Source organism: Andrena cerasifolii, chromosome 1 (assembly GCF_050908995.1).
Source record: "Andrena cerasifolii isolate SP2316 chromosome 1, iyAndCera1_principal, whole genome shotgun sequence".
In the NCBI taxonomy this organism is placed as follows: Eukaryota; Metazoa; Arthropoda; class Insecta; order Hymenoptera; family Andrenidae; genus Andrena; species Andrena cerasifolii.
Genome location: NC_135118.1, coordinates 29,692,045 through 29,712,544, shown reverse-complemented (window position 1 = coordinate 29,712,544; position 20,500 = coordinate 29,692,045). Strand labels below are relative to the sequence as shown.

Sequence of the window (20,500 nt, the reverse complement as noted above, 5' to 3'; positions counted from 1 at the left end):
AATAAATAAATATTATGCTCAAGAATTAAATAAATATTATACTAAATGTTAAAGAAATATTGTACTCAAGAATTAAATAAATATTATTCTAAAAAATAAATAAATAAATATTATACTAAAAATTAAAGAAATATTATTCTAAAAAATAACTAAATAAATATTATACTCAAGAATTAGATAAATATTATACTAAAAATTAAAGAAATATTATACTCAAGAATTAAATAAATATTGTACTAAAAATTAAAGAAATATTATACTCAAAAGTAAATAAATATTATTCTAAAAAATAACTAAATAAATATTATACTCAAGAATTAGATAAATATTATACTAAAAGTTAAAGAAATATTGTACTCAAGAATTAAATAAATATTATTCTAAAAAATAAATAAATAAATATTATACTAAAAATTAAAGAAATATTATTCTAAAAAATAACTAAATAAATATTATACTCAAGAATTAGATAAATATTATACTAAAAATTAAAGAAATATTATACTCAAGAATTAAATAAATATTATACTAAAAATTAAGGAAATATTATACTCAAAAGTAAATAAATATTATTCTCAAAAATAAAAAATAAATATTATACTCAAGAATTAGATAAATATTATACTAAAAATTAAAGAAATATTATACTCAAGAATTAAATAAATATTATACTAAAAATTAAGGAAATATTATACTCAAAAGTAAATAAATATTATTCTCAAAAATAAATAACTAAATATTATACTCAAGAATTAGATAAATATTATACTAAAAATAACAGAAATATTATACTCAAAAGTAAATAAATATTATACTCAAATTCTAACAAAGTGGGTGTGGATCCTTTACAAAAACAGCCGATTATTGCAGCCATCTGACTAATTTCATCCTGATTAAAATCCGTTTCGATTAACCCTGAGATTCATTATCTGCACCAAGTAATACTAAAATTTGCACCAGAGTGTCAAAGAGAAAGGGTGGGGAGTACAGAAAACTATAGAAACTTATTATTCACAAACCACCCAGTGCTAACAAGAAAGCACGTATCTCCTACGAAACCGAAAACCCAAAAAGATTTAATCACAGCAGCAGCTTAAAAAAGTCTGTAGCCACTTGTCGCACGAACGACAGCACAAGCAATGCATATCAGGAAGTGACAATAATTCCTAAAATAAATGAGAACGAAGCGGGTATTTTGCGCCCAGGCTTGCTACGATTGGGAAAGAGCAAACAGCAAATTGAAGCAGATGCGACAGGTTCAAGGTGTGCACCCGCGGCCGAAGTGGTGTACCGCAAGGTTGATGCTCACGTCTGTTAGCAGGGCGACGATAATTCATTCGGTACCCGGTATAAAACGCGAAACGAACCGTTATCGTTGCTCAGACACGAACAGGCATTGGTGAAGTTTCGATCGAATTCGGAATATTCGAGAAGATTCGCCGCGGCAGTACTTCGAGGCAACTCTCCTGGGAAAACTGACGTCGAGGGGATGAAGTACAAAATGGTACCCAGGAACAGTGTAAACGCTAATATCAAAACCGATGTTCTAAGCATTAGACTATTACGTAACATACATTCAATTTGTACCTTGTTGCATCACGAACTTAAGATCTTTCGTAAGGTCTCCTTGGCTCTCCCAAGGTCCTTTATTAAAAATCACAGGTGAAAATTCACTTCCCGAGTTATTTGGTAAAACAGAGAAAGGAAGGGCTAGTTATTTCAAGGAATTATTTGTCGCGGAAAAAGGGGAATTTGTTGTGTAGAGATAATTAAATCCTTCCAAAGAAGGAAGAGTCCTTTGGAGAGTAAAATAAGGACTTACTTGTTTTGGTAGGTTTCAAGTCTGAATTTTCACTGCTAGAATAATTGTGTCTTTGATTTTAGATCGTGACGGCCCAACTATTCTTTTACCTGATCCTGTTTTATGGAGATGTTTCGGTAGCGAAACCCTTGGCCCCTGAGGACCTGGAGGGCCTGCTACCACCGACGCCGCGCGATACAAATGAAACCATCGCTGCTGTCGTTCAGGATCCCGTTGTGCAGGATGCTGTGCATCAGGCAGCTAGCAATGGGTCGTTAAATGGGCTGGTCGTTAAGAAGAAAGTTTACATAATGCCCGCCAGCGATCCAAACACGGTTCGTAGAAATAAGAAGTGACGTAATTTTAAGCTTCTTTTATTTAGAGTTGCGACTTCGCAGGTGGTTGCCACATTATTAATTTAAGTTTTCTAAATGTACATTTTGTAGAGCAAGCTTCGTGGAACAAGCTGCTCTTTTTATTAGAGGTTTATACGTGGAGGTTGCTTCCTAAATTTTTATTTCATGCGATTGCCATTGAAGTACAAGGAACAATATTCAATTGGCGATGAAATCGCGCAGATTTTTTTATATAGATCGAAAATATATGTCGCAAAGGTCACAAAAATGTAAATCAAAGATGCTCCCAAAGGCTGGTTTGACCTTAAAAAATCCACACAAGTGGAACAGGGGGAAGAAGAAAAGTGAGGGAAAGGGAATGACAAAAATTTTTTTTCAAAATGAATTGTCTTTAGTATATTAAAATATATTATAGTAAATGAATGATAATATATTAATGATAGATAACAATTAGAAAAAATTAATGATAATAAATTACAATACTAATGATGTCATTGTGAAATTTATTATTGCTTCAATCACTGTTGTGATTTCATTAGTATTATCATTAATTTTTTCTAATTGTTATCTATCATTAATCTATGATCGTTCATTTATTATAATGTATTTTCATATAATAAAATTAATTAATTTAGAAAAGACAGTTTTGTCATTCTCTTTCCTCCCCTCACTTTTCTTCTTCCCCCTGTTTCACTTGTGTTGATTTTTCAAGGTCAGGCCAGCTTTTGAGAGCATCTATAATTTACATTTTTGCGACCCTTGTGACATATCCTTTCGATCTATATAAAAAAATCTGCGCGATTCCATCGTCAATTGAATAGTGTTCCTTGCAAACATTCCAAATTGTTATTTATTTTTATTTATTTTTTTTAGTTATATATTTTTTAGAAGTATTCCCCAAGTTGTCGCAAGCTTTCGAAATGCGGAGGACGCTCCAATTATTGCCCTGAAATTTTTCAATCCACATTCAACTTCTGCAACTCTAAAATTCAGATCTATTTGATACTTTCGAAAGTAAGCAGATTCGTAGGGAACCGAAATTCTCTTCTGCTACTTTTTGGTTCTTCAGAGTGAAAACACCCCTTAAGGGTTGATGTGAGTTTTCCTACGTTCCTGTGTAACTATCTCGAAAATTATAGAAGGAAAAAATTGTCTAATTCTTCTATCGAGGTTCCCCATAAATCTGGGAAGTTTAAAAAAGATGGGAGCTTTGGAGTTACCAAGGTCACTCAGGAGAAAGAGATTATTATATACTACGTTTCTGTTTAATTCGCGTGGATTTCTGTTGAAGATACTCACGAAACGGGAGCACCTACTTGTGGTCCCGACCGAGAACCTCGAGGACGTTCGAAAGAACATCACGGAAGCCAAGCAAGCTGAGGCTGAATCCTCTTCCCCTGACGACCTGTCGTTGTTCGAAAGCGACGTGGATGGATACACGTCCGAGGTAGAGAATCGGGATTCAATCAACGAGTACCATCCACTCAGATCTCTATTTACGATAAAGCACATCGACGCCGAGTCGATTGCGCAAGGAAACAGGAATCCAATATTCGCATTGCAAGATTCCGCGTTTAAATCTTTATTTACCTCAAGGAATTCTTCTCTCTAGGAATTTAAACATTATCGTTTAACGCTTCCTTTATACGCATACCAACGCAATAGCCATGACCAAACAAAAATCGCGAAATTAAAATAGTAAGTAGACTGTCAAATCCCGAATTCAATCGCCCCTATTCCCATAGAATTTTTACTTTTCCATCCCCTATTCGCACACGCGCGCTAGGGTGGCTCTAATTTGATCTTGGTCAAAATTTTTTTTCAAGATTTTCTTCGGGACACCTCCAGAATAGTTGCAAATAATTAAAAAAAAAATCGTGTTAAGTTTGAGCTCAATTGGATAACGGGAAAGGGGGCCCCTGAGTCCTTAAACATTTAAATCGTTATTTAACAGCTCGCGAAGTCGATTTTATATAATATCTTCCGAGTTATTTATTAAATCAAAAAATATGTCAAACAAAAGTTGTAGATCCAGACAAGGAGCATCTTTTATGTTCTATTACTTTTTCTCGTGCGACAAACGGTTTTTAAAGAAAAGTCCGAAAAACTGAAAAAAGAAACAACTTTCTTCTCTCAAATTTTGAGAGTTTAAATGCTTCTAGAACGCTTTTTATTTATAAAGGCGAAGAAAAAATGGACTTTTTATATTCGAGGACTATTTCTTAAACATTTAAGGGGGGGAATATACCGAAACATGCGAAAAAGATAAAAAAAATCCTACTTTCAGTGTTTGATATCTCACGAATGTTTCCTGAAAATTTGTGCTCGAAATTCGCAAAAATATATTTCCCGAAAGTTCAAATACACCCTAAATATACCCCAAATACACCCTAATGCGCACTAAAGACTTCACTACCGCTTTTTACCACGACCGAAGACTTCCTCACTAATTATTCATATTTAATTCCCAGAGCACTGTCGAATTCCCAATTCAAAAGCCTTAATTCTCTCAGAAGTCCTACTTTCCCGTCTCCTGTTCGCGCATGCGCAGCAGAGACTTCACCACCGCTTGGCACAAGCACAGAAGCCTTCCTCATCAATTATCCCCATTTAATTCCCAGATCAGCGCGTCCCCCGATTTCCAAGAAACCGAAAGTGGACCGCCCAGCAACAACCAGCCGCCATCATCCTCGCTGGAGATTACCGAGCGCTCGATGCCAGTGGCCGACAGACGCAAGACCGAATTCTTGAAGGATACCATCAGCCGTGACGCACCGTCGCCGGAGGTCGAGCCGACGAAGATGACGGTCCCCATCGTCGCGGTCATCGACCCGTCCAGCGTTGACAAAGGCAAGGTGAACGCGCCGATCGTGGCCATTCTGCCGAGCACGCTGAACAACGGCGCCCTGAAGAGCCAGGTGCAGCTCCTCAAGGACAACAGCGACAGGATCCAGAGCAAGGTCCAATCGTACGTCGAGCAAACGTCCCTGACGGTCGACCCCGGCAACTGGCTGCCCTCAGCTTCGTCGGAGGTAAATCCATCGGGGAATCTCCCTTACGCGCAAGGGTGGACGGAGGAAATATAGGTGGCAGCGAGTAAACCAGAGTTGGCAAAGCTTCGCGCGCTCGTCTTCTTCTTCAGCTCCTTCTCAAAGCGTCGGGGAACCGCCGCGGATAAAACTGGCGAGCTAGGGTATGGAAGAGGGGGATGAAAGGGTTGTCTATGGAGGAATATCCCTGCTTTCAGGCGCCCTCGCCGTCGACGCAAGGCACCGAGCCAGTCTCCTTCTTACCGGAGCAAGCGGCGCCGAACTTCCCTGCTGAAGAGATGCTCCTGGCGCCGGTCGTGGTCCCACGCTGGGGCATCGTCGGGCCCATTTTTCCGGACGATGGGGTGGATTACCTGAAGGCGACCGGGGACCTGGACGTCGCTGAGGACCTCATCTTCAGGCCGCTGTTCAGGTATCGACAGGAGTCCCAGGAGAGGTCCAGGTACCGCGAAGACAGCAGCAATAGGAGATACGGGTACAGACCCAATCGGGATTACGATTATTATCCCAGACGCGGGTATTATAGATCGCGGTACGAGGACTACTGAAGAGGAGTGGAGAAGAAGAGGTGAATTTGTGGGTGGATGAAGCTGTGACGATGAAAGAAGAAAATTCTAAAATGGAGAATCGAGAGGGATATTTTATTGTACTTGTTTTTTTTTTGATAAATGGAAGGTGGTGTTAGTATTTGATTTTAGTTGAGAGGGGATATAATCGATGCAATGGCGCACTTAGGATTTATATTTAGGGATACAAATATTTTCGCCTTAAAATATTTTGTGAAAATTTGTTTAGGGAATAAAATCTAGTTTTCTCTCCTGTTTAAAAAGCTCTTGGATTATTTCAGTCGTGGTTACGTTAGTCTGATTTTTTCTCTTTCTTTGGGGGATGCTAGGGGCCCTTTCTCACCCAACCCCTTGTGGGTGCGCCACTGTTCGAGTGTTCGAAGTTTTGTGTATGACTTTTTCGTTTGTGTCTTTCGTTGCGTTGTTTTTTAGCGAGGAGACAGTTTGATATGCGACTTTATTTATAATCCACGTTGTACTTAGTTTCTACTGAATAAACGAGCGTTAATCCTGTTACTCGACCTCGATCGATGGACGGAAATACAGTTGAGCGTGCCACTTCCTGTCATCGCGTAGCGAAGCAGCGTTAAATGATTTATTGGTAAAGATTATACGCTTCAGAATTTAGAAAAATGTCCCAACAAACAGGTTCGGACCCCTGGATCATACGTTTCTCAGAATTCTGAAAAAATCGGAGGATAGGCATCCAGCGGTAATTGAAAATGGCGGGCAGTCCGAGCATCTACTGCGAGCTAACGGCCTAAATTAAAATAACTGTTAAAGTAGAAACAAGAATGTTAACCGATCTACATTTATCAAAGCTTCTTCCTCGCATCTGAAACTTACAAAATAGTTCGCAATTTCTTCGACGTAATTACTGAACTCTGTATACAGGGTGTTGCACTTAACTTTATCACCTGAGATATCAGGTGAGTTAAGTGAACAGCAATTTTAAATTAATTTCAAATTTTAAATATAGCAGAAATATTGTTGATGATAATGTTTGGTGAGACACCCTGTATTTTTTGAGTATTTGAATATTCGAATACCAAAGAATTCGAATTTGAGATTCGAATATTCGAATAATTAGTACTACTCGAATTTGAGATTCGAATAATTAGTACTATTCGAATTTGAGATTCGAATAATTAGTACTATTCGAATTTGAGATTCGAATAATTAGTAGTATTCGAATACCAAAGAATTCGAATTTGAGATTCGAATATTTGAAGAATTAATAGTATTCGAATACCAAAGAATTCGAATTTGAGATTCGAATATTCGAATAATTAGTACTATTCGAATTTGAGATTCGAATATTCGAATAATTAGCAGTATTCGAATTTGAGATTCGAATATTCGAATAATTAGTAGTATTCGAATACCAAAGAATTCGGATTTCAGATTCAAATATTCGAATAATTAGTAGTATTCAAATTTGAGATTCGAATATTCGAATAATTAGTAGTATTCGAATTTGAGATTCGAATAATTAGTAATATTCGAATTTGAAATTCGAATATTCAAATAATTAGTAGTATTCGAATACCAAAGAATTCGAATTTGAAATTCGACTATTCGAATAATTAGTAGTATTCGAATACCAAAGAATTCGAATTTGATATTTGAATATTCGAATAATTAGTAGTATTCGAATACCAAAGAATTCGAATTTGAGATTCGACTATTCGAATAATTAGTAGTATTCGAATACCAAAGAATTCGAATTTGAGATTTGAATATTCGAACAGTCAGTAGTATTCGAATATCAAAGAATTCGAATTTGAGATTCGAATACTCGAATAATTAGTACTATTCGAATTTGAGATTCGAATATTCGAATAATTAGTAGTATTCGAATATTCGGAGCGATCGAATTTCAGATTAATAGTAATCTGAACATGAAATATTTCTTCACACTTTGCCTTTGCAATTTTTTTTTTAAACGATAAATTTAAAGTTTCATTAATTTTTGGGAAAATTATAATTTTATATATTCCTATTCAGTGCAATCCGAAATTTTATCGCTCCGAATTATTCGAATATTCGAATACCCCAAATTATTCGAATGCATTATCCGTATTCGAAATTATTCGACACTTCCAGCTCTACCCTGTATAATTTCATATCTAAGATCGACGTTTCCCCGCGGAATGCTGTGCCTGGAACGCAAGAGACAGGAATTACGACAGAGAATCGCGGCAAATTTCAATTCTAATCAATTATTACTGCATTCTACAAATAATTCTCCCGATCTAAGCTAGCATTTCAACCTGCACCCACGTTACATTCCTTCCCTCCGACGATCGGCAATCGAAATCCAGATATCCGCAGAGATTAACGATGTTTGCGCCAGTCGATGGTGTTCGACGAACGATCAGGAACCAGTTTTCCACGAACGTATCCCGACCGGCATCAGGAACATCGATTAACGCGACATTAATGCCCGCGGGCGGAATAGCTAGTGATTCACCTCTCGAGATCTATTCCATTCATCCTGACCGTCAACAGACACCCGCCATATGCCCGCCAAACGCCAGGGTGCGCGCGATTGTTTAACGATCAGTGAGTGGACGTTTAACACCTGCCGAACACGGTGACTGGCGCGTGAAAAATGCATGGGGAAATTCTTCGACTCGGTGTGCTAATTCAAGTGCACGAATATGCCGAGCGAAGGAAACAGCGGACACTTTGAAACGGGAGTAGGTAGTCGAGAACGGCGCAGCGATTTGAAATTTAGACCCCCGGCGGAAAACAGACGCATGCCACATTTGCATAAATAAATCTGCGCCTCTTTGTACCATTAATTCGTTCCTGCAACGCGGTGTAATTTCACTAAAATTTCCTTCACGCTGAGAAGAAATAAATTTCTACTGGAAAAGAGGCCCATGCCATGTGACCTAACGAAATCAATTTTTCAGCTAAAATTTGATGCTACTTGTCATTCACCATCTAACTCGAGTACCGTTTAAAATAATTACAATTTTCCCTTCAACCTGCTTTCTTCTAAATTATCAAACGCTGTGCCTGATTCACAATACTCAACTGGGTGCAACGTAGGTTTCTGCGGTTTGCAGAATATAAATTACACACTCACAGGCCTGTCTGGGATCGCGATTTTGCATCGATGCTTGTTAAACTTAATACGACAACGCTTTCTGCGCGCTGAACTGTAACGGACACGACCTTTCTTTTTAAGATCATAAAGAGTGAAATTAATTGTTCTGCACTACTGGAACTCGTTGATCTATATGCTCCTACCAGATGTCTCAGAAAAAGGCCACTTTCGTATACCGCAAATTCAAATCTAAATATGGGTCACTTCACCCAATGAATCGCTTAATGTCCAGTGCTAGCTCCTCTGCAGACTATGTCGACTTCTTTCCCGGTAGTAGTTCCTCTTTCAGTTGGAAGCTATTGTGTCAGGAAAATCCTACCACGTCGTTGTAACTGTGCTTTGTATTGGGCAATGCCCGTTTAATTTCCAATAATAATAATAATAATAATAATAAATTTCCACTGGGCCCCTCAATTGCAGCAAACATTGCGGAAGCGCTCTGAGAATATTCATCAATTTATTGTACAATTAAATTATAGCATCTACTCAATTTTCACCAATACACTCTACATCGATATTTAAATCGCCGCAGGATAAATATCTTAATGTCTTATTTAAAGGATCGTCTATTTCTCAACGCCGCGGATAATTTTAAACCCGTCTATTTTTGGCGCGAAGAGCCTAGCTATTTATACGCTCGATAAACTATAATATTTAACCGGATTCTTCGCACTTTCGCGGTTAACGAGCGATTAAGAAAGCTAACCGGAGATCTAAGCGAATAAGAAAACGAGATCCAGCGAGTAGAGCTGATAGAGAAATTCACAGATCAACTATTTCAATTTCTAATGCGACGCGCAATCTTCTCCGATGAAAAGCTCGTTTTCTTCCCCGGAAAATCAGCGCGATAAAATTCTCGGAGTAAAAACGCGGCCCCGCAGTTGTCTTGGAGGGAAAAGTGGGGAGCTAGGCGATAGAACTAAGTCGCAGAAGCTACAAACGATACCGCTATCGGATTGCCAGGGATTCGGAGGTCGAGGGAACGCTGACGGCACTCGCCCAGCGTCGCGGAATCCAAGGTGTTGAAACCCGAAGCCTGTTCCCGCGTGGAAGCGAAAGAAAAGGAGGAATGGAAAGAAGGAAAACGAACCCTGCTTCTCTTCCTACCGTCGAGGAGAGCTCGCGAAGGTGACTCACTTCTCGTCACCGACGGCACTCTTACCGCGAACAGGACTTCATTTCCCCCCTCTGCAGGGCAACCGTGCACGCCGGCCGCGACGGAGTGCCGGGCTTAATTGCGTTCCTCGGGATCATAAACGACTGCTACGTATATAACCGATGCTCGGTCAATCTGCTCCCTCAATCGCGATCTAAGTCTCGGCGAGAACTGAAACCGCTCCGACGATCATCCTGCGCGAACTCGCACCAACAACTCGGCGCCATGCGGACCGTACTGATGGTAAGGAGACGCGTACAGTGCTGCGAAAGTAGCATTAACCATTTCAACCCCCTGATTTCAATTGGCGATGATTTTTCAAAGAAACTTTCGTTTCTCGATTATGTAGACTGTGTTGGTGGTGAAACGATTATGCATACAGTATAGTGACAGAGAATTGTATCTGCAAGTTTCGTATTTTGATTTTAATTTAACAATAACTAGCTTTGCTATTCGGCTTATTTAAGATTAAATTTAGATTCTGATTTTTTTGAAAAATTGTATTTCTTTATTTTTTTTTTTTTTTGTGAAAATAGTCATATTTGTCTGGATTAGCTAGGCTTAACATAATTCGTGACCTCAGAGTTTGCAGTTTGAAAGTTTTTAGGCGACAGAAAAGCACACAAACACTTGCTGATTTGTATATTAAGATTTTTTGAAGCTTAAATTTTGAGCTACGTGGAGTGTGTTTAGGAAGATATGCAAGTATAGTGAAAGAAAAGTGATTTCTGTACATCTTGACTTCTGCACTATTCACCACTTCTTGATTTTAAGCAATAATTTGAAGCAAAATGTGAAGTGGTAATTTGAAGAAAAAAATGTTTCAGAGTAACGCGTGCTTTTCTCTGGATTAAGGGGTTGTACCTAAGGCGGCCGAAAAGAGGCGAATATTTGTGAATTTTTTTTGAAGAAGCGGAAGCGTATATTTTTACAGAACTTTTTGCGTTTAAAAGAGCAACGTTTAAAGAACATTTGGTAATTTTTTCGTAGAAAAATATTTAGGTTTATAATAAAATAACAAGCGACATCCAAGAAGCATTTTTAAAAATTTGGTTTCGCGGTGAGCATTGCCATTCGGAACCAGATTATCTAAAATCAAAAAATAAAAAAGATTTCGTTAGTATATTAATATAACCTCAGGTTGACGGGGATAATTTTCCGAAATATTAATTTAAAACAAAATGGCGGCTATTTAAAGTTGAAATCCTGATTTTTTCGCGTGATTTTTTCGTGTAAAAATCAAGAATTATCTATATCTCCATTTCTACCGAACACTTTGTATCGAAAAAATTAATTTTTATCGTTTGAATGTGAACTAAAATACCCTGAAAGTTTGGAAAACATCCGCTTAACAGTTTCTTAGAAAAAAAATCCCCAGTATCACCTTATTCCTAGCGTCCTAAATAGAGCTTCCCCCTTAAAGAACTTTATTTGATTTCAAGTTTCTTCATCTTTTTTTCTCCCCTTTTTTTCAGATTCTCTGTCTGGTTTTTTCCTTCGACTTAAACGCTGCGAGAAGACCGCTCGCGGAGCATCCAGCTTCCATCGAAAGCACTGAAGATACTCCAGTTCGGCTTCCAAGGAAGTTTAGAGAGGATAGTCGCACCAGGAGGCTGCACATTGAGAATCAAACTGGGTTCGATGGGAAGGTAGAGAAGATTCACATCAACTCTGAGGAGGATCACCCTAGAATCCGTCTTTACGGGATGCCGGCGAAGATTCTAGCGAAGAGTGGTCGCGTCGAGAGAAAGCTGCAGAAGGAATCCGAAGAAGAGGTGGAATCTGGGTCCAGAATTGCTCGAGCAGTACGTAGAAACTGAAAATGTGTTTCTGTAAGCCTGTAACTTTTCTTGTAATCTCATTTCGCGAATCTTACTGTGCCTTGGTTATTATCGATTTTTTTTTTATCGCTATGAGATTTAATTCTTTCCGATTCTGAGTGTGTTTAACGCTTCCGAAGCTCCAGTATTCTGAACTAAGAATACTTCTGCGTTCTAAGAATCTTCAATCGTTTCGATGCCTAGGAATTTCCAGCGACACTTTTCAATCTCAAAAGTTCAGAAACTTTTCAACTCCCAATTTGAAGAGTTCCCAACCGTTCTCACAAGGGAAGATCCCGAACCCGAAAATTCAAAAAATTCTGAAACTTTGTGAATACATAGGGGATTACCTCCTGATTACAACGCAATTTTTGACGAATTAACCCCTGGAAATTCGGCTATTTTCCGATTTTATTTTGTAACTCGCAATCTGTAAGAGATAGGGAAAAAAATTCAAGATAATATTAGTTCTTTTAATTAGACCTATCATTTGGTGAAAAAATTATTTTACGGTTCACGAGTTATAACACAAAATCGGAAGATAACTGGGTTTTCAGCGGTCAATTACACCCCCTTAGAGTGAATTTGGGCAACAAACAAAAATTGAGTTGGAATGAGGAGGAAATTCCCTGTATATTCACAAAGTTTCAGAAGTTTTTGAAATTCCGGGTTCGGGATGTTCCCTTGTCAGTCCATTCCAATTCCACTTTCAGAAATTCCCAAATTTTTCCAATTCCACTTCCAGAAATTCACAAATTTTTCCACTCCCAATTTGAAAAATTCCCAAACGTTGTCAGTCCATTCCAATTCCACTTCCAGAAATTCCCAAACTTTTCCACTCCCAATTTGAAAAATTCCCAAACGTTGTCAGTCCATTCCAATTCCACTTCCAGAAATTCCCAAACTTTGCCACTCCCAATTTGAAGAATTCACAACCGTTCTCAGTCCATTCCAATTCCACTTCCAGAAATTCCCAAATTTTTCCACTCCCAATTTGAAGAATTCACAACCGTTCTCAGTTCATTCCAATTCCACTTCCAAAAATTCCCAAACTTTCCCACTCCCAATTTGAAGAATTCCAATCCGAGGCATTCTCAACCTCCTTCAATTCCAAGAATTCTCAAGAATTTCCATACATTTCCACTCGCAATTCGCAGAATTCCAAGCTTCTCTCAGCCCATTTCAATTCCAATCCCAGGACTTCGCAACACTTTCAGTTCCAAGAATCCTCAACACTTTCAAAACTATATTAAAATAATTTATACAAAAATTTAATTTAATGTAATTCATGAAACCTATAATAATCTACATTTTGACTTGAATTATTATTTCAATAAAATATTAGAAAAATAATATATTAATAAATTCTTCAAACAGCAATACATAAAGTTTATAATAGTTACTCCTATCGCGGATTATCAATTAATTAAAAAAATCCTCTAAATAAATTATAAAGCCGCCACATTTGTTAATTTTAATGATCAACATTTATTAGTCAATTCAATTTAAATCATTTCTATAATAGGGTATCTAATCCTAGTTCCCAACAAAATTTAAGTTAAAATTATTTAATTAAATTTCAGTTCCAAGAATTCCTAATCTGAAGAATCCCTAACCCTTTCGAATTCATCTCAATTTCCATCCTTCAATTCCAAGGATTTCCAAACATTCCAATCCCAATTTCAAGCATCCCCGTCTCCCTTCATCCCTTCCCAAACCCAGCTACCCGAACTCCCAAAAGTGGAGCATCCCAAAAATGGCGCATCCCCAAAATAGGCAACACCCAACGTCCGCAAAGCCCTTAATCCCCAAAACTGTTCTCAGATCGAGGCGTACGGGAAATCCAAGGAGAGTCTCGACTCGAACGGTCGGATCGAAAGGGTGCGACTCCCATTGCCCGCGAGTGGCCAGGCGCCAGCGCTTACGGAGACCCGAATAGCCAGATCCATCGAGGCGGAGCCGAAGGAAGCATCCAACGATGGAGCAAACGGGGACACGGACGACCTAGACGCCCAGGACTCGAAGGTCTTCAGACCGCTGTTCGTCTACAGGCAACAGATAGCGAAGAGGCAGCAACGCGGCAGGAATCAAATTCACCGCTACCCATCCGGCTGGAAACCTTCCCAGGAACGGCGACCAGTTTACTGAGGCCACCTTTCTCCCCGATCGCGCGTTTGCTTTTAACCAAGCAGACAGAACGACCGTCGACGGCCATCGGAGTGCAGCGACAGCCGGGTAGCTAAGCAGTGTTCCCATTTCTACGATCCTGGCGAACGAGAATCGGGAGCTTCGGTTGCGCCGTAACGAGGATCCTTGGGCGCCCGGTTCGATCGGCCGTCGCAATCGGCATCGATTGAGTCAGCGTCGTTTTGTGCCATAAGAGAAAGCCGTTCCCGTTGCGCGTCCTTTGTAAGGACGATTCCATTAGTTATGTCAATAGGAGTGATTTATGGCGATTGGAAGCGCCGATAAAACGGCGACCCGCGAGGCGGATGCGCATCGAGGATTAATCTCGCTGGTGAACGGCGAGCGATACCAAAAAGTATTACGATAAGGGTACCGTAAAGCCGCGATCCCACTTGCGCAAATCCGCGGCGCCAGATACGCTTCTGGCGCGCTTCAACATCAAGAACAGTCGTTCGAAGGGCGACGTTTGCTCGAGAAGTTTTCCCCAAATTTCAGGATCCCATAGGCTTCTGTGGCCTTTAATAATTAGCGCGAGGCACTAAGAATGCACATTTCTGAGTAATTAGAGTTTTTATAGCGCTTCAATTCTGTGTGAAATATTTTATTAATTTTATTTATTTTATTAAGTCTTAATAAAAGTCTGCGTTGCTATACAGTAAAGTGTACCGCGGAATGTGTAAGTCGAACAACCCTTAGAAAGCTTGAAATTTTTATGAAAATAATTCTTATCCTTCAGTACTAACAAGGAGAGTATTTTCATTTTTAATTTTTGGATATGTTATAGAGGACCGAAAAATAAGAAATACGTGTTTTTTTATTTTTCCGCGTTTTCATATTTGGGGGGTGAAAACTGCGTTCAAAGTTAGGGGTGAAAAATCATTTTTGTGGAATATCTCGAGAACTATTAGAGATAGAGGAATAGTGTGAATGGACGAATTTTGTGTCTCTGAATGCGAAATATGACTGACTCACCAGATTTTCAAAAATCCACAAAAATGATTTTTCAACCCTAACTTTGAACGCAGCTTTCACCCCCCAAATATGAAAACAGGTAAAAATAAAAAAATACGTATTTCTTATTTTTCGGTCCTCTACAACATATCCAAAAATCAAAATGATCGGAGGCGAACACCTAAAATACTCTCCTTGTAAGTGTAATATTTGTAGATTGTTACTTTGATACGTAGCTCGATAATCGTCGCTCCCGCGCACGTGGGATCGCGGCTTAAGGCGCTCGAGTCTCGAATTCGTATAACTAGGGACCCCATAGCGATTAATACGTTATTAGTGATAGATAATTCGATATAATGTTATATGTACGCGCAGGTGCTGAATAAATAAATTAGAAGCTTCTATCGACACCTGTGACCAATTACTCCCCACCACCCTCTATATTCTAACGAAACAAAATGCAGTCTCTTTCTCTCCTCATCGTCGTGGAGTCTCACTGGTGAATCCGAGAAATTTATAATGAGACACGCGGATGCCACAGGCTCCCCAGTGCTAACTGCGCTCTGCCAAAAAGGCGAAAGCTTCAGCAGAATTCGTCTACGTTTAATCGCCGCTGAAATTCGTGGCGCGGAAAATGGTCCCGCTAACCACTGAGGGCCAAATGGACAGCAGCAACGCCGGCGAGATGTTTGAAATCGGAGAAGGAAGTGGAAGGAACAGGTACCCAACGATTTTTAGAAGCATAAATGCAAAGCGGAACGAGTCGCAGTGACTCTGCTAGTTTCAGTCACAGGTTCTGGGGAGGATTGCTGCACTCCATATCGGCGGTTGCGTTACACGCGTTGGATGTCCTGCTTTTGGTCAGCCTCCTGCCCTTCATGCTCTGGCAATGGATCTCGGCGAGCGACCGCACGAAGATCGTAATCAAAGCCATCCTAGAAGTGAGCTTTCCACTTTGCACCTCCCTAAATCCAGGGGGTTCCGTTTAGGGTTCTTGATACCCGGTGACCCGGGTACTCGGTTAACCGGGTGATACTCGTACGATACGGGTAACACAGTTCGACAGCCATCTCGGGCTGCGAACTTCGCGCTTGTCGAAATCGTTTTCTTCTCACCCTTGTCATGCAATATACTGTTACTGGGTTATGGCCATATAAGAAAGGATTTAACCCTCGGGCGGGCGCGCCAATGAGAGGTGCACGAGCAGGCGCGTGGTGAAATCAGTTCATCCGTTGAAAATAATCATTTTAGCTCCCTTATATATTACACTTCAGAAATGGTTTTTCTGTTGACAGTGGTAACTTAAATTAAATGCGATGGGAAAATATTAGCGATGTATCCAAAGATGCAGTAAATGTATTTAAAAACACAACAATAGTATATGTAAAACATTTTTAACGTCAAAAATGAAAATCAACTGGCACAAGCATCATAGGGTTCTTGAAACACACCACTATCGCGTGGAGAGACTGTTCGTCTAACCGAGACCTCATGAAGGAAATACGCAGATCGGTGAACGGAGTTCACAAAGCGCGCCCGCTCGAGGGTTAAAAGGAAATTTACGAGAAAGAAGACAACGAAGCGTGGCTAGTGTTAAGTGGCGAGAAGCGGCGTAGAAGGATAAGGTAGGCTAAGTTGATTACCCGTATAACACGAATATTGGGTAATCGTAACCGTATTACCCGCGAACCCGGGTAACCGGGTCCTAGGTTCACCGGGTAACCGGGTCCTAGGGTCACTGGGTAACCGGGTCCTAAGTTCACCGGGTCCTAGGTTCACCGGGTAACCGGGTCCTAGGTTCACCGGGTAACCGGGTCCTAGGTTCACCGGGTAACCGGGACCTAGGTTCACCGGGTCCTAGGTTCACCGGGTAACCGGGTCCTAGGTTCACCGGGTAACCGGGTCCTAGGTTCACCGGGTAATCGGGTCCTAGGTTCACCGGGTAACCCGGTCCTAGGTTCACCGGGTAACCGGGTCCTAGGTTCACCGGGTCTTAGGTTCACCGGGTCCTAGGTTCACTGGGTAACTGGGTCCAAGGTTCACCGGGTAACCGAAAACCCGCGAAAAGTAAGAGCCCTAATTCCGTGCAGCAGTTGGGCCGAGTTATCCACCCTCAGTGATCTAAAGTTGACTAAATTTAGCGCGAAGATTTTAATTACCAAAAGGTTACCCCTTTAGCGCAAAGTGTGACTTATAGCTCACACCATTTTTGAGCGTACAAAAAAAATCGGTAGTAAATAACTTTGGGAAACTTTTATTTTTAGCTGTCTGGGCGCTAAAGTGTTAAAGAAAAGTACTTTTATTTCTTTCGGGTATACTTTCTTTCCTGTTATTGTTTTACAATGTTTTTTTAATGGATTATTTAATAGTGAATAGTGTAATTAATATTATTTTCAATTTTTTGTACTTTTCGTTTCTGAAATGGAACTATCGCTGGGTAGTTTTAATAATTGTATAATGTAAGAGCTGTTCCATGGGTCGGTAACCTTTTGCGTAATAAAGATCTCAAAATTATCAGATTCGTACTGCGTTTAAATAATTTTTTGGCATTCCGAGGGTTGGTAGGTTTCTGCATAATTTGGCCGAATTAAAGTTCAGTGGTGCGATCCACGAAACAGGTGACGCTGGAGCTGCTCATGTGGGTGGTGTTCGCCGGGGTGTCGATACTCATGACCGCCACTTTCGTCGTGGAAGACATCTACTTCAGGAAGAACGACACCGAGAGGCTCAAGCAATTGCTGAGCGCCCAAAGTGTACCTGCCGGCGAGAATCCCGATGACAAGAACGCGCACGTTTCGGAGACTTGAAGTATTAAAACAGAGAGAGAGACCAGCCGAAGAATCTTGCCAACTGAGATCCCACGCCAGAGCTTTTATAATTATTCCTTTATGCCCTCGTTTTTGGGTCCTTGTTTCGTATGACTGTACATTTCTGTGGAAATAGAATTCTTTAAGGGTGGAACTGGAAGTGGTTCTAATTACATTTTAATGGGACACGATTTGAAGAAGGGATGAAAGGAGGAATGTCGTGGTGATGTTGAAAGTTTACGGGGAATCCGTGTGTTATCGCGAAATATCGGTGTATATAAGGGAATCCACGAGCTTCAGCGTTCATCGAGCTTCGCTCGTTGAATGTGGGACTTTCTTCGAGCATGAGGACGTTGAAGGCAGCCATCTTCTTCGTGAGTATTTGACTGAGAAAATGTTCGGCGAAAATGAATCCCGCCGATTACGCTGTTCCATTATTAGTATTCAGTAAGATTAAAAGCGGCATCGAATGAGTCGCTATTAAATTTACATGGCATCTTGAACGAAGTCTCCTTATTTCTTCGATGGTCACTTTCACGAGAGCCTGCTTGCTTTAAGTGAAATCGAGAATTTCATAAATGTGGTCTGTAATGTATTCAGGCTTAAGGTGATTTCCATGAGCAATTAACTTCTTCTTTGCACGCACTAATTGCGGTATTTATAAAACACGACTTTCGTGTATTCCCTTGTTAAACAGAATATACTTTTCAGAGATTTCTGGTTTTGCAAGGTTAAAAATGAAGAAGCTGTTTAAAGTGCTAGCTGGTGGTGAGTCATCATCCATGAAGTGTCCACTTGCAGATAACCCTGTAACGTTTACATACGTGAATAAAGTGCTCGCTTAGGATGCTTGATTTTGCATCAGAGCAAAGAATAACTCGTATTCTTCCATTGAGGTGAAAACAATGGTGGCTAGTTAACAGAAAGAACTATCACCATCCTTCAATACAATGCAGGATGACGCCGAGCATAAGCTTCTTCCATATTCATATCAGAACACAGGAGAAACAGAGCTCAAAGTTTCTAAGAAATATCATCAAAAATTAAAATTTAAAAAGTCCTCTTTGCCAACGAATTATAGACTTATAATATTAATTTATAAAAATATAATCTACGGGAGACGAATATAGTAACTAATCCTTCCCCTTTCTCTATTCCCTTCATCTTCACTCCATTCCCTACCCTTTACCCTACCCAACCCTTTCACCAAAAGATTCAACCTAAACCGCCCGCCCCGTGCGGAAGTCCTCCAACAGTATATATCACCCATACTCACTGAACGCCCATACGCGTTCTCCGCACAGCCCACAATCTCCAGACCCAACGTATAAGAATCGTTAATTCTGGCGCTGGAAAAATTAATTCTTCTTCCATTCAAATCTGAAAACAATAACGCTGTTAATTCCTCAGGCCACCCTGGCAATGGCGGTGCTGCAGACTCATTCCACGAGGGAATCAAACGACCTCACCACCAGGGAGAAGTTCTTCAACGACGTGCAGACTGGCGCCCAAGATCTCCAAGATTCGACGATGCTGACGAAGAAGGCAGCGATCGTCAGAGGGAACTTAGGGATCCTCAAGGACGTCAAGGTCACGGGCGATAAGACGGCGAAGGCTGTGGTGGAGGTCGAGCTGGTCATGCTCGACGCGATCAGAGCCGCGGGGCTCGCGTTCTTGAAGACGTTCGCCAGCAAGATCGTTTCTTTAATAGACCTGCTTCCTGACAACGCAGTGTCTGATTTCATGCAACTGCCTTTGTTCGACTTTTTCGCAGACATGTTGCTACCACTTCTCGCCGAAAAGGGCACTGTGAAGAGCTACACGAAAGCTGAGGGTATCGACAGGTATAACTCTGTCTCTGACGAGACAGTAGGAACGCCAGTGGGTCATGATCTGTTGAATAAGTATACGTCGCCAGTGCATCGTTTTCGTTCTCTGCCGAAGACACCGCCGTCGTCGTCGAACAGGTTGTAGACGACTACCTTCAAAGTACCCTTGCAGTGGAACACGTGGAGCTGCAACGTTCTGTGGTTTTGTGTTCTTAAGAAACAATTTTCCTTGCGCCTTTTGGTGCCATCCTAAAGTGATGTTTCGAAGAAGCCTGAGAGGAAGTTGGTTCTTCGAGAAATGTCTTCCGAGAAGCAGAGGCTAGTGTCTTTGGATGATGGAGACAATCGCAGAAACAATGTTCCTATATCTTCTCCCTTGGAATAACAGTTTCATGAAAGTTAAGAAAGAAAATAAAAGATATTATAGCGAATGTAACTGATCTTGCCTGCAAACGGTTTCATCTTTCCTTCGCCACCGCGAAGCGGCTAACACAGCATAGTACAAGTGACGAAATAATGAATTAACATTTAAGAGGAAACCTGTAATATCTTCCACTAAACTACCGTAATAAGCTGTCCTAAAAACGCCGTTGCCAGGCGATCAATATAATTAATTCCCGAGGATCGCACTGTGTGCAAAGAATCTTCTATTTTTGGACTGGCGTCAATAGCACGCCGTGTAGATTTCCAAGTAAAATCTTTAATGGACTGAACGGCTTACAAAATACGGCGACCCTTGCAGACCTTTCGCACGACAAACGGTCGAAAGAGCATCACCACATCCGGCATAAATTACAATTAATTATCCCCCTCGGGTGCATTGAATTCGTAAAATTCCCGTTTTCCTCGATCCCTCCTT

General features: G+C 40.4%; 4 protein-coding genes across 8 annotated transcripts; 3 read left to right on the top strand and 1 right to left on the bottom strand.

Annotated features, from left to right (window-relative positions):
• Positions 1–1,363: 1,363 nt before the first annotated feature.
• On the top strand, positions 1,364–6,318 carry LOC143374786 (uncharacterized). 2 transcript variants are annotated; one of them, XM_076823228.1, is made up of 5 exons: positions 1,364–1,504; positions 1,885–2,136; positions 3,449–3,604; positions 4,779–5,189; positions 5,405–6,318. In XM_076823228.1, exons 1-5 carry the CDS (start codon positions 1,490–1,492, stop codon positions 5,753–5,755), a joined length of 1,185 nt encoding a protein of 394 aa, XP_076679343.1. In that variant the 5' UTR covers positions 1,364–1,489; the 3' UTR covers positions 5,756–6,318. The 2 variants fall into 2 exon arrangements, with proteins under 2 accessions (XP_076679343.1, XP_076679353.1); XM_076823238.1 differs by having other exon boundaries at positions 1,371–1,519.
• Positions 6,319–10,063: 3,745 nt separating this feature from the next.
• LOC143374942 (uncharacterized) lies at positions 10,064–15,413 on the top strand. Its single transcript, XM_076823524.1, has 3 exons — positions 10,064–10,290; positions 11,523–11,852; positions 13,692–15,413. Exons 1-3 carry the CDS (start codon positions 10,273–10,275, stop codon positions 14,013–14,015), a joined length of 672 nt encoding a protein of 223 aa, XP_076679639.1. The 5' UTR covers positions 10,064–10,272; the 3' UTR covers positions 14,016–15,413.
• Positions 15,414–15,543: 130 nt separating this feature from the next.
• LOC143373223 (uncharacterized) lies at positions 15,544–17,812 on the top strand. Its single transcript, XM_076820237.1, has 2 exons — positions 15,544–15,946; positions 17,624–17,812. The coding sequence occupies exons 1-2, from the start codon at positions 15,752–15,754 to the stop codon at positions 17,810–17,812; spliced, it is 384 nt and encodes a 127-aa protein (XP_076676352.1). The 5' UTR covers positions 15,544–15,751.
• LOC143374966 (uncharacterized) lies at positions 15,773–20,381 on the bottom strand. 4 transcript variants are annotated; one of them, XR_013086773.1, is made up of 3 exons: positions 19,282–20,381; positions 19,089–19,192; positions 17,044–18,619 (listed from the first exon to the last, which is right to left on the bottom strand). XR_013086773.1 is itself a non-coding variant. In XM_076823589.1 (2 exons), the coding sequence occupies exons 1-2, from the start codon at positions 19,588–19,590 to the stop codon at positions 19,187–19,189; spliced, it is 315 nt and encodes a 104-aa protein (XP_076679704.1). In that variant the 5' UTR covers positions 19,591–20,381; the 3' UTR covers positions 17,044–19,186. The 4 variants fall into 4 exon arrangements, 1 of the variants encoding a protein (XP_076679704.1); XR_013086771.1 differs by lacking the exon at positions 17,044–18,619 and adding an exon at positions 15,773–15,940 and having other exon boundaries at positions 19,079–20,381; XR_013086772.1 differs by having other exon boundaries at positions 19,089–20,381.
• Between the last annotated feature and the right edge of the window lie 119 nt (positions 20,382–20,500).